The following is a 13,802-nucleotide window of genomic DNA, read 5'->3' on the forward strand; positions in this document are numbered from 1 at the left end:
TTATACTACTCAAGAGACAAAAGTTGTCCAATGTACTACTAGGTTGCTATGTAGGAGGTGCCAAGCTGTTGAGTAATTCATTAAAACAATTAGACGGATATTCGATTTTGAGATAAGACAACTTATTCATTTACTTTAGTTTGTAAATACGCTTGTGAAATATGTTGTTTTCTCTATGCTTGTTGATGTTAAATGGCATCCACCAATCTTAGGCACATAGATGGATCAAGCCAATCAATAAACTGGATTTGAAACCTTGTTTTCAACAAGACCAGAATCTCTTAATCTGGGTTAGAGACCCTTCCAAGATGAAACAACGATGTTAAGATTTGCAAACACACACACACACACATGCAAATCACCATAGAAATGATAAGATATTGATTGTAGTAACATCATGTGAGAGGTGTGTAGCATGCATTAACACCACAATGAGAAAATGAGACCAAAGGGATTGTTCATCTAAGGAAATGCAAAGATGGACCAAAGTTGTCAACTCAACTATTCCACAGGGACTATTTATGTAATTTACTCATTCTTATATTACGCCATTATACTTTCATTTATTTCCTATTACAAAGTACTGTTAATTTTTTTTTTTCTTGTGACATTATATTTAAGACAATCAACCCATTTATAAATGGGATAACTAATATAAATCTACCAAAGTTTCCACACATGAAAATCACGCTTATGGCTTCTGAGACCTACCAGTTTTTCTCCATCCTTGTATCTCTACAAAAAACACACACACAAACAACCAAAATCTCAAATTAAGAAACCAAAAACTATCTCTTAACAAAATAAAAAAAAAATAAAAAATTACCTGTATAATCAATTTTATACCCAACCGAATCCCTAAACCAACTCGGTGTGGGCCCATCAACCTCCATAGACTTAAAAAAATCACGCCGACATAAATAATACGTGTCTGTGCTTAGCTTAAATCTAGAAAGATCTCCCAAAAGACTCTCTTCCCATTCCATGTTATTTTCCATGTCATCATCTTCATTAGCATACACAAGCTTTGCACCACATTCATGCACTTCCAATCCATTTTCCACAATGAAACACACGTTGACTTTATCACCAATGTCTAATAGGTTTCCCATTGACCAATAGCTTAACCATACTGCAACTTCATTGAATTTAGGTTTACCAAATACCATTGGGTTGTAGATTAAATCGAGACCCTTTGTTGTGTTGGTGATTTTAGCGAAAATTGGTTGGTTGTGTTGGTGTTTTTCTTCGGTGATTGTGTATTTGAATGTTATGTTGAGGCCTTTGAGAGTTTTAGGAGATGGAGGTATGGTGAAGGATAAGGATGAGGATTGGGAGATGTAGTCGTGTGTTATGTTTGGATTGGTTATGTTTGGGAGAAATGTGCTTGTGATCCCGAATTCATATAACATCTGTGCTACACAAGTTATGGGATTCAGTCATTCGTATGATGGAATCATGGAAGGAATGGAATGAAAAAAACATGTTTGTTTTGCACGAAGGAATGGAATGAGCAATTCCTGAAGGAATGTGATTCTTTCTATTTGTTAATGTTAATTCCATAACAATAATAAAAATGTTTTTCCCCATGGAATGGAATCGACCATCCCTAAAGGAATGTGATTCTTTCCATTTTGTTGATTTTCATCCCTTAATGAAAATTTGCAATATAACCCATTTTATTTAGGGTTTCATGCAGAAAAGTCTCATTATTTTGGGAAATTTTTTCATAAAGTCCTATTTTTTTTTTTTGAACAGAAAAATCCCGATTATTTAAGTTTACACGATAATCTGTCATTTTTATTTAAGGACTTTTTCGTTAATTTGGGCAAAAAATTAAATAATCAGGACTTTTCGATTTAAAAAAATAGAAACTTTATCAAAAAATTTCCCAAAATAACAGGACTTTTCTACATAAAACCCTTTTATTTATGTAATTTTTATTGATTTCCTTGTTATTATGATTCAATTATAATTTTAATTTCTAGAATAATTTTAATGTAACTTATTGGGGTTTCATGAGTTTTAAATATGTTAAATTTTTTTTTCTTTCTAGGTAAAAGTTTGTTAACTATAATTAAAATAATATATAGAATAAGTTCAAATTATATATTGTACTTCGATATAACATTTACACCAAACCAAACATGATCATGGAATGTAATAACTCATTCCATTACTTTTCTTATTCCATTCCATTCCTTTGTCATTCCATTCCATCCAACCAAACAAAACCCAATTAGTATCTCATGTGTTTGAGAAACAAGAAAGAACCTGGATATGGTGACTTCTGCCTGATGTAAGCTGATAATCACCAATTAAGGAAACCTCAAGATCTTGATAATCTTTAAGCCACTTCATATGTCCCAAATCCCTTTCATCAATTCTCAAAATTGGCACCAATTTCAAAAGCCCTTCAACTTCCAACAAATTAATACAACCTTCATAATCAAACTCCCTCAATGCAAACCGATGTGATTGAAAACTTATATTCTCCAACAACTCACAACAAGTAGTAAACAACTCTTCTAACGTATTCGGAAGACACTCAATTCTCTTAAGTCTTGAACAAAAACTCAACTCAAGAACCCTTAAACTCTTAAGATGATTGTAATCAGGCAAAAACTCAAACAAATTATTCCCCAAATGCAAATACTGCAACATCGAGTGGATTTGGAAGCTCAATATTGAGTAATCACTAAGCTCAAAGTCAATGTTGCAATTTTTAAGCCATATTCGCTCTAATGAATGTGGAAACTTAAGATTTGAGCCTTTTAAGAGGTGTTCACATCCTGTCATGTTTAAAAGAGAAAGACTTTTTAAGTCTTCAATGGTGTCACAAACATGAACTAAACTGTAACAGTTCCAAAGAATCAAAGTCTCAAGATTAGGAAGTCTGGAGATGTTGCAGATTTTGAGGAGACTGTGTGAGTCTTTGAAGTTTAGAATCTTCAATGGTTTAATTACCTGTTTCATAAGTAATAATATTGTTTAGAGCACCTTCATAAACAAGAAGTTGAAAGGAAAAACGATTTATTGACTTTTCAAAAAGAAAATAAGTCTAGAAAAGTGTGTGGCTAGCAAATAAGCACTTTTAAAAGTAGCTTTTCATTTCCTTCAAAAGTTCATTTTTAAAAGGTTGATCTCAAAAAAGACCTTGTATTTTGTGTTTTTTCCGGATTAAATTTCAAATTTAGTTTTTGCCTGTAAAAGACCTTGTATTTGTTCATTTTTTCCGAAATAGCCCTCAACTTTGTATTTTTTTTCCCCGGAAAAAACCCTCAACCTTCTAAATGCTTCCAAATAAACCCTCAACTTTTTTAGTTTTTCTCGAAAAAAAAACCTCACATTTTACAATTTTTTTTGGCAAAAAATGACTAAAAGGGCCAAACCGAAAAAAATGAAAAACTACAAGGTCTTTTTCAGGCAAAAAATATATTTGAGGTTTGATCTGGAAAAAACACAAAATATAAAGACCTTTTTTGAGATTGACCTTTTTTACAAAAGTTAGAGTTTCCTGACTTTTTGAAAAAGCTTAAAACTTATTACTTTAAAAAGACAATACTACCCTCCAAACCCACGATTTCTCCCATTCACGTCTTAAATAAACTCGGCTACTTCATGAACTATGTAAAAGTATTACATAATAATGTCCTTTTTGGTCATTCTACATATATAAGCTAATCCAAATTCCAAACACTTCATAAAAAAACCAACTTATCAACTTATAGCTTTCTGATAACACATAAGCTAATCCAATTCCAAAGTCCAAACACTTTTTTAAGAACTCGTTTTTGCCACCACATAAGCTAATAAACCATTTTTGTCAAAAAGTGTTTATTTAGTTAAATAAGAAAAATCCGTAACACCCCCTACTAAAAGTATAAGTAAGTATGAATGTGTACCATGGGTGGTTCAAAGAGCTGCAATCTGCTGTAACTCATGTCTATAGCAACCAAATTTCCCATGAAGAAATCAGAAGGAATTGTTCCTAATTGAAATCCATGCCAACATAACCATCTTAAATCTTCTGGAAAATCATCATATGATCCACTTAATTCCACATAATTGAGCTGAAGCAACTTTAGATTATCCATTTTTGCAAGTGAATCTGCCTCAAATGCTTCTGGCTGAAATTTTATTTGAAAACTGAATTACTTAGCACCTTGTTTTGTTTTGAAGAATTTCCTTAAATGGGTTGACTTTTTGAGATATGTTATATAAGGGTTAATCTCATAAAAGACCTGATATTTTGTGTTTTTTTTTTAAAGGATTAAACCTTGACTTTATTTTTTCCTGAAAAATACCTTTTTTCATTTTTTCTGAAAAAAACCCTCAACTTTGTACTTTATATTTTGTGTTTTTTTCTGGATTAAACCTCGACTTTGTTTTTTTATCTGGCCCTGTTAGTCATTTTTCTGAAAAAACTTTAACATGTGAGGGGTTTTTTCGGAAAAAACTAAAAAAGTATAGGGTTTTTTCGGAAACAGTTAAAAGGTTGAGGGTTTTTTCAGAAAAAAAAAAAAAACAAAGTTGAGGGTTTTTCTGGAAAAAATGAAATTTTACAAGGTTTTTTTTGAAAAAACAAAAAATAAGGTTTAATCTAGGTCTTTTATGAGATTAACCCATTATATAACTTTAAAACCTTGGCAAAAAATAAAAATAGTCAAACAGGTCAAAACTCAAAACTCAAAAGTCAACCCAAGGTGTAGTCAAATGCATTACCATGGTATCCTTCTCTTCTCTCACTAGTCGCATGTCAAGTGCTAAACCTTCTATAGTTTCTGAACCCTAAAAAGAGAAAGAAAAAAAAATGTAACAAAAGAATGTTAGTTGAGAATTAAAATAAAGAAATAAAAAGTAAGTATAAAATGTATACATAAACACCATCTTATTCTTACCTTTCCTTGTCTTAACAAAGTATAAGAGTCATCATTACACCAAATTCTACTCCTTTTTGCAGGATTTAAAGGTGATTCATCAAGCACCATTCTTCTAGCCATATCTATAAACAATCCATGCATCATCAACTTCTTACTTGGTGAAACAGTAAGAAGACATCTTTTAATTAAAGTTACAATCCCAGCTGTTGCACAATAATCAGGCTCCAATATCTTCACCACATAATCTTCATCTTCACCAATAAAGAAACAAGCAATATGCAAAAACAACTCTCTGTAAGTCAAAAATGGCAAATACTCATAGCTCATTCTGAGTATCCCTTGTATTCTATAATCAGGATCTCTTTCCAACAAATTCAATGTACTTATCCAAAAATCTATGTTGTTTCTTTTTCTTGGATCTTTAGAATTAACAAATAAAGAACCGAGTAGTTTAAGAGCCAATGGATTTCCTGAACAATATTCTGCTGCTTGTGATGCAAGCTCCTTGAAACCTTCCATGGGGATTTTGGATCCAAAAGCATACCAACTTAAAAGCTCTAATGATTCATGTTCGTTTAATAACTCGAGTTTATGCTCTTTACATTTTAAATATGTAGACATAAACCATGTCTGTATAGTTGGAAGCCTACTTGTGATGATAATCTTGCTTTCTGTATTAATCTTTTCAGATCCAAGTAAAGCTTCTAGTTGTTCCTTTTTGTCAATGTCATCAAGAACAATAAGCACTCGTTTCTTTTGTAACACGTTTTCAATCTGACTTTTATACCGAGTAACATCGAGTTCTTTTTTCTTCTCCTCTAAAATATCTGCAAGAAGTTGTTCTTGTAGTGCACATAAACCATAAGGTTGTTCACAGATCTTTCCAATGTCTTCAAGGAAACTACTGCTTTCAAACTTTAACAAGTTGGATTCGTATATATATTTGGCCAGTGTTGTCTTTCCACTTCCTGCCATGCCACAAATTGTAAGAACTTCAGCATCTTGTTTATCTTTCACCCAAAAATTTATAGCTTCAGCTCGTGTGTCCATTCCAGTTAGATGTGGTGGAGTAGAAACTAATTTGAGACGTAGCTTATGGCCAATTGTGCTAACAATATCTGCTATAAACTTTGTTTCAGGCCTGAAACAATGAAAGTGGAAAATCAACATTCAGAATATTTGGCATTTAAACTTGTTAAAAAGTTAGACAAACACTTTTATTAAGTATCAAACATGTGGAATGTGGCCAATTACACATTCCAAAATCTTGGGGAAAGACCAGAGGAGGTAGTATTTGGGAATTGAAATAAAAGTTTGAGTTTCTCTAATGCAAATATATGCTTCAAGTTTAAAAACATAACTTTTTAGTTAATAAGCTTTATGGACAAAACTATTGTTAAATGAACTGATGAACTAAGAAGCCTAAGATAGGATTGTTGCAGTTTTTCATTGAATCAAGTTCCTAATAAAGACCAATCATTTAGAGTTTTTAAAGATAAACTTTAGCTCTACATGAATTGGGGAAAAATAAGATACTATTCAATACCTAACAAAAGAAAGAATGGAGTCAAAATTCATACCCAGTAAGAACCTTGCCCTCCAAATTAGCAACCTCTGTAAGGGCTGCCTTCCACCGTTCCACCTTCATTTGGAACCCTTCGACATCGGTGTTGACTTTTAAGGAAAAACTATTTTCTTGTTCTCTAACATGAGAGGGATCAACGTGGTAAAAAACAGGGATAACTATATGATAAAAGGTCTTTCTTCGTTCCATGATCAACACAAGCTCGTCAAGGCACAATGTTGAATTTGCATAATTTTTTGACAATACAACTATTGAAGCCCTAGATGCTGTGATTGCTCTTTCTATTTCGGGTTTCAGATCTGCAGCACTATTGGTTGAATCATCGTCTCTGAATGTTCTAATTCCTGCTCCCACTAACGCCTCGTAGAGATGATCGGTAAAAGAGAAGCGAGTATCTTCGCCTCTAAAACTTATGAAAACGTCGTACCTGCTGTTATTTGTCGCCGGAGAAGCGATTGTACTGGAGGAAGCAGAAGAAGCCATCGGAAATGGAGAAAGATACCGAAAGTAGAGATTTTTTAAGGGTTAGAAATTATGGTCTTCTTCGATCAGATGGAACTTGGAAGAGTACTTGAGTGGTAATGGAAGACTTGGTTGTCCTACGTAATCGCTTTCCTCAACCAACACTCATCGGACAAAACAAGGGTGGAGTGACGTATTTCATTTTGATTAGAGTAAATTACACAAATGGTCCTATGGTTTAGGTAATGTGTGAGTTTAGTCTTTAATTTATTTTTTTAATTTTGAAGCTTTACGTCCTGGTCCATATCTTACCTAAAAAGATTATTTGACTATTGACTTTTTATTTTATTTAAATAAACAAACCTCAAACATTACTTCTTCTTATATTATCCTACCTACTTCATAATTTTTTTTCTATTTAAATAATAGTTTTTTAGGTAAGACATCGACAAATCGCATAACAAAAATAAACAGTAGAAAGCAAGCGTGTAACAAAATCAAACAGTAACGACTTTCTGAATTAAAAAAAAAAAAATTTAAAAATAGAGACTAAACATGCAAATTACCCCAAACCATAAGTACCATTCGTGTAATTTACTCTTTTGATTAAAAAATTTGTTTCCTTTTTCTCTTCTAAAAAACAGATAAAAAAAACTACAAATTTGGTCCTTAAGTTTGCTGATTTTTTTATTTTACTCCTAAACTTTTAATTTCACTTAACTAGTCCTTAGTTGCGGATTTGGTCATTCAAAAACCTTTCCCCCAACTGAAATGGTTATTCTACCCTTCTAACTCATTTTTTTTTTCTTTTATTAAAAAAATAAACTCTCTTTCTCTTTCTCTCTCTCTCTCTCTCTCTCTCTCTATATATATATATATATATATATATATATATATATATATATATATATTTCCGTACTAAATTCAAAAGTTTATCTTTTATGTTATCATCATGTAGACCAATGATAAGATAGACATCTTTTATAAGATTGGAACTTAAAATTGTAACAGTCACACATTTGTAAAGTTGGCCAACTAAGCCAAATACTCAACAAGTTACTCAGACTCGACCTCTAACCCAGGTGATTTTCGCCAACTCGGCCAAAAGACTCGGGTATTAATCAAACTCGAACCAAATCGGTCAAATCATATTGATCAAGTCAATATACCCAATAACATAATTTTTTTTACTTAAAACGCGGTTTGAACCTAAAAAAATCCAGTGTTAAACCATTTTTTAAAATCTAAAACTTACTTAGACACTTTCCAACAAAGACAATCTTATGAAAGAATACCCCTAACATCCAACAAAGACAACCGCAAGGAATTTCGCATGGCTTGTGAGACATTCTCTTTATCGTACCTACATAGGGTACACTTTAAGTCTTGCATTATAACCAGAGTCTCTTGGAGAGAGAACGAGATAGTTATGTATAGATCTATACAGGATTGACAACCCCACACCTAAGTTGTTCGCTACAGTTACATCGGCATGTCTAGGGTGACAAATGTCTACCGATTCCGACGCCTGAAGAAAGTCGTTCAGGCATATCAGTCATATTAAGCATGGTTATAATAACTCACATAGGGATTAGCAAAACATTTGATTTACAGGGTAACTTCCACTTCATCAGTTTTATAAAAATTAAAACTACATACTATCCTCCAGTACAACATTACATACTTTTCTGGTATTAGGGTTTTAAGACTACAATTCATATTTAAGAAAATATTGGATTTGTTGGAAACATAAATTATCATTTTACAAGGAAAAGATACAAAAGAAATACATACATTTTAGTCTTAGATATAAGACTTACAACCTATTTTTATAGAAAATATCGGATTTTCTGGAAGTATACAAAACCATTTTAAGCGAAACAGTTACAAACCCTTTTCATACAAAAATGCTTATGAACTCGCAAAGTCAATTCTTGACACTTTTCAAAACCACTTGTATTCTCAGGAAACCAGTAAACATGTATCCAAATCTTTTGAGAACAGGAGTTGCAAAATCATGGATTTCTACATTTCAGTTATTTGTTGTTTATTTTTGAACAAACACAGTGTGTAAACTATGTAAATTTGCATTCTCAATGTATGATGTTTGGGTTGCTATGATTCATTTATACTCAATTGTTATGATACGATTCAATGACATCATCCGCCCTAGGATGTTTCCGTTGTTTCGGTTCGGGGGTGTGACAAAAACCCCATTTTTAAATATTGTTTTATTTAGATAAAATTATTATTAATTTTAATTGTTTACCGCTCCCTGTGTTCGATACCCTACTTACCTAATAGATAAGTACACTTCCTTTCGTGTGTTTGTCTTTGTGTTTAAGTTAGTAGGATTAAAACTAGTACATTCTACACGTATCAATGGATTTTCGTCCAAGGCTTGTGGCGGGAAGGCATAGACGAAATCAATGGGCTAGGAGTTCCTTATATAGTTGAGTATACTTAGGGCCAAAGCTAGGGTTCAAAGGATAAGCCATAGATTCCCTTGCTTGGTGACCAAGCAGTCTAATCCCCTTATCCAAAGGGCCTTGGACGTAATCTCTTAGGCTTGCCCTAGAGATTTTTATATACCTCATTCGGTTCTAGAGCCCTCCTTCCTCAACTATCAAAAAATAACCAAACAGTCCTTGTACTTTGAATAAGTCCAATTAGAGTAAATTACACGAATGGTCCTTATGGTTTAGGGTAATTTATGCGTCTGGTCCCTAACTTATTTTTTAACTCAGAAGGTCCCTACCGTTTGTTTTTGTTACGCATTTGGTCACTGTCTTACATTAAAAGACTATCTTGCCCTTAATTTTTAATTTATTTGAATAAGCACACCCTCAACCCCACCCCTCTCACCTTACCTTCCCTACCTCATCATTTTTCCTTATTTAAATAATAGTAATTTTAAGTAAGACAGGGACCAAGTGCGTAACAAAAACAAACAGTAGGGACCAAGCGCATAACAAAAACAAACAGTATGGACTTTTTCGAGTTAAAAAAATAAGTTAGGGACTAAGCATGCAAGTTACCCCAAACCATAGGGATCATTCGTGTAATTTACTCATCCAATTAATTTCTAATTAATTATTAATTAAATAATATTATTTCTAGTTATTATATTATTTTCATAACACATTAATAAACCATTTAATTTATTATTCACATAATAAGTTAATCTATATCTAAAAGTCATCATGTCTAATTGTTAGGTTTGAGGGCAACTCAAAAGAATCGTGTTACTATCAATTCAAGTGTATACCAATTATAGTTATGGGCTTAGAGACCTAATCCAATAGTCTTCCACTTGGATAAGTCTATAACTATAATTGCCAGTATAACTTCTAAACCAATCGACAAATTATAGCTTCCAAAAGTTGTTGTTAAACTCTGACCCAGTAAGTTATGTGTCCTAAGATAAGTGATTATATAATCCTCCATTCTGGAAGAAATCATTCGAACACGAGACATGGAATAAAATCATTCTCAATGTCTAAAATTTTGTTTCCTGATTTCTGATTTGTAATGACATATAACTTCTAATTTAACACATCAATTTAGTACTGGTCGGGCCTGAAACTATAAGTCAATACCAAATCATTGAAGGGCCCAAAGATATCATTTTTCCCATTAGGGCAAAAGGAACGAATAAACTTTGACTTATATGCTTTCACCATTTACTCATCATATCATGCATGACAATACATTTTGTAACATCAAGTTAGTGATGCGTTTACGTTTTATCAATGCACAACCGATTTGTAAATTGCAACTCATATATCTCCATTTTAAGATTATAAGATATTATCGTCTCAAAATTAATCGTGATAAATCTCATGAAGTAATTCTCTGAGTGTGGTTAATCTAATACTTAAATCTCCATTTTTAAGTACTTATTAACGTTGCAGCAATACTATTTCCATTTCTAACTCCTTAGACAATCTCCAATCCAGTTCATGATAGTCTTAATTCACTACTTACTTCCAAAAGTATGACCGACTGTGGAATGTTGAATAATCACACTATTCGGGAAGTAAAACATTCAAAATGAAACACAAGAATAAACAATTGACAAAAGGTATTAAACAAACTCATTAATAACTCTCTATTATTTAATCACCAAAAGTCAATTACATTTACTTTGTTACAAGTTTCAAACTAACTATCTAGCTACTAAAACAATGCTCCTGGGATGATAAATGTGTTTAGCCTTACTCAGACCCTTTGTGAGTGGATCTGCAGGATTCTCTTCAGACGATATTCTCTTCACAATGAGGTGACCATCTTCTACTCTATGTTTGATGAAATGGTACTTTCTATGGACATGTATTGATCTTCCATGATCTCTTGGTTCCTTTGTCAAGGCAACCGCTCCTTCATTATCATAGAAACGTTCCATTGACTCCTTAATAGTTGGAACAACTGCAAGATCTCTGATGAAGTTCTTCAACCAAATTGCTTCCTTTAATGCTTCACTTACCTCTATGTACTCTGATTCACAGGTAGAATCAACCACTGTTTCTTTCTTGGAACTTTTCCAAGTAACTACTCCTCCATTTAAAGTAAACACCCAACCAGATTGAGAACGGAAGTTGTCCCTATCCGTTTGAAAGATGGCGTCACTATACCTAGTTGTTCGCAATGTATCACCGCCACTAAGTACTAGGACCCAATCCTTACTCTTTCGCAGATACTTTAGAATATTCTTAATTGCTATCCAATGAGCTTTTCCTGGATTTCTCTGATAATAATTGACCATGCTCAAACAGAGGAATTGTTAGGGCGAGTACATGTCATAGCATACATGATCGATCCAACGGTACAAGCGTATGGAATCCGACTCATTTCTGATATCTTTGCATCAATACTCGGACTCTAAGTCTTACTCGGTTTGGTGTTACTCTGGATTGCCAGTTCTCATTTCATAGAATTTTCCATTCTAAAACGTTTTAGCACTTTTTCCAAGTATATACTTTGACTAAGTCCAATTAGTCTTTTCTATTCCTTAGAATTCTTATCCCCGTAATATATGCAACCTCACCTAGGCAAGACAAGACTTAACCTTTTGCAAAGTTGGAATTTCATTTCCTATAAGAAGTATGTCATCAACATACAATACTAGCAAGATTATTATACTCCTAGTAGCTTTAATATATACACGACTCATCTTCACTTCTAGAGAAACCATACTCCTTGAATTTCTCGTTGAAACAAAGATTCCATCTAAGAGATGTTTGTTTCAATGCATAGATTGATTTCTTAAGATTACATACTCTATTTGGATAATTTTCATCTACAAAACCCTATGGCTGATTCATGTAAACATACTCAGCCAACTTCCCATTAAGGAAAGCGGTTTTGACATCCATCTGCCAAATTTCATAGTCATAATATGTAGCTATGGCGAGCATTATCCAAATAGATTTTATCTTGGCCACTAGTCAGAAGGTTTCATCATAATCAACCCTTGGGGTTTGAGTAAAACCCTTCACAACTAGTCGAGCCTTGAAGGTGTGTACCTTTCCATCCATGTCAGTATTCTTCTTGAAGATCTATTTGCACCCAACTGTCTTTCGACCTGGTACATTATCAACCAAATTCCAAACTTGGTTGCCATACATGGACTTGATCGCTTTGTCTATTGCCTCTTTCCATTTGGCTGCCTCAGGGCCTGCTATTGCTTCCTTGTAGTTAATTGGTTCATTAAAGTCTATTAGTGAGCTGTCACTGATAAACATATCACCATCAGTGGTTATATGGAAACCATAGAACTTAGGTGGCATGCTAACTCTATTAGAGCAACGAAGAGGTAATGAATTGTCAACTGGAATCTCTTTATCTGGTTGAAAACTAGAGTCTTCAAAGATTCCTTCATTAGTTAACTCTTGAATCTGTTCAAGGTCAATGGCGCTCTCAGTGCCTTCTTTGCATATAAGCTCTCTCGTAAAAGATTCATCTTTGTGCTACAAAGACCACATCCTCACTAGGCTTGTAGAACAAATATCCAAAGGACTTCTATGTGTAGCCGATGAAAATACATCTCTCACTTTGAGGTTCAAGCTTTTCCTGAATCTCTCGTCTAACGAAAGCTTCATAACCTCAAACCTTGATATGTGCTAACGAGGGAACTTTCCTTGTCCACATCTTGCGAGGTGTTTTGGTAACCTTTTTAATTTGGAAAATATAAAGAATATGGTCGGCAGTCTCTAAGGTATACCCCCATAATAAAATTAGAAGAGAAGCTCGACTCATCATGGAATGAACAATGTCTAAAAAGGTTTGATTGTGCCTCCCAGCCACACCATTAAGTTTTGGTGTCCTTGGAAGGGTCAATTGTGAAACTATTCCACATTTTTTGAGGTAGTCGTGGAACTCGATATTAAGATACTCTCCGCCTCTATCTGATCAGAGCATCTTTATCTTCATATCCACTTGATTTTTGACTCCATGTTTAAACTCTATGAACTTTTCAAAGGTTTCTAACTTATGCTTGATTAAGTAGATATAACCATATCTGTTATGATCATCAATAAAAGTCACATAGAATCGATTAGCATCCCTTGTGGATGATCTAAAGGGTCCACACACATTTGCTTGTATGAGATCCAACAAACCTTCACCTCTTTTACAAGATATGGTGAAAGGTGATTTTGTCATCTTACCTAAAAGACAAGATTCACATGCATCATCTGACCTTAGGTCAAATGATTCTAGCACTACATCCTTTTGGAGTTGGGCGATGCATTTCTTGTTGATGTGTCCAAGACAACAATGCCATAAGCACGCTTTGTCTATATCATTAGACGAATCAATTTGAGATACACTATTGCCTAAATTGTCTACACACGTTACAGTTTCATACACAC

General features: G+C 33.4%; 1 protein-coding gene across 2 annotated transcripts; it reads right to left on the minus strand.

Annotated features, from left to right (window-relative positions):
- Positions 1-518: 518 nt before the first annotated feature.
- Positions 519-7,087, minus strand: LOC145004755 (disease resistance protein RPV1-like). 2 transcript variants are annotated; one of them, XM_078963741.1, is made up of 7 exons: positions 6,464-7,087; positions 4,902-6,024; positions 4,726-4,791; positions 3,906-4,130; positions 2,275-2,967; positions 827-1,412; positions 519-735 (listed from the first exon to the last, which is right to left on the minus strand). In XM_078963741.1, the coding sequence occupies exons 1-7, from the start codon at positions 6,949-6,951 to the stop codon at positions 692-694; spliced, it is 3,225 nt and encodes a 1,074-aa protein (XP_078819867.1). In that variant the 5' UTR covers positions 6,952-7,087; the 3' UTR covers positions 519-691. The 2 variants fall into 2 exon arrangements, with proteins under 2 accessions (XP_078819867.1, XP_078819868.1); XM_078963742.1 differs by lacking the exon at positions 519-735 and having other exon boundaries at positions 1,228-1,417.
- Between the last annotated feature and the right edge of the window lie 6,715 nt (positions 7,088-13,802).

Source organism: Lactuca saligna, chromosome 7 (genome assembly GCF_052625555.1).
Source record: "Lactuca saligna cultivar CGN05327 chromosome 7, ASM5262555v1, whole genome shotgun sequence".
NCBI lineage: Eukaryota > Viridiplantae > Streptophyta > Magnoliopsida > Asterales > Asteraceae > Lactuca > Lactuca saligna.

Excerpts from the sequence above, each read along its gene's own strand:
- LOC145004755 (XM_078963741.1), bottom strand. The coding sequence starts at position 6,951 with ATGGCTTCTTCTGCTTCCTCCAGTACAATCGCTTCTCCGGCGACAAAT. Across the intron at positions 6,025-6,463 it reads GAGGGCAAGGTTCTTACTGG|GCCTGAAACAAAGTTTATAG; the intron begins GTATGAATTTTG and ends TCATTGTTTCAG. Across the intron at positions 2,968-3,905 it reads AGCTCTTTGAACCACCCATG|GTAATTAAACCATTGAAGAT; the intron begins GTACACATTCAT and ends CTTATGAAACAG.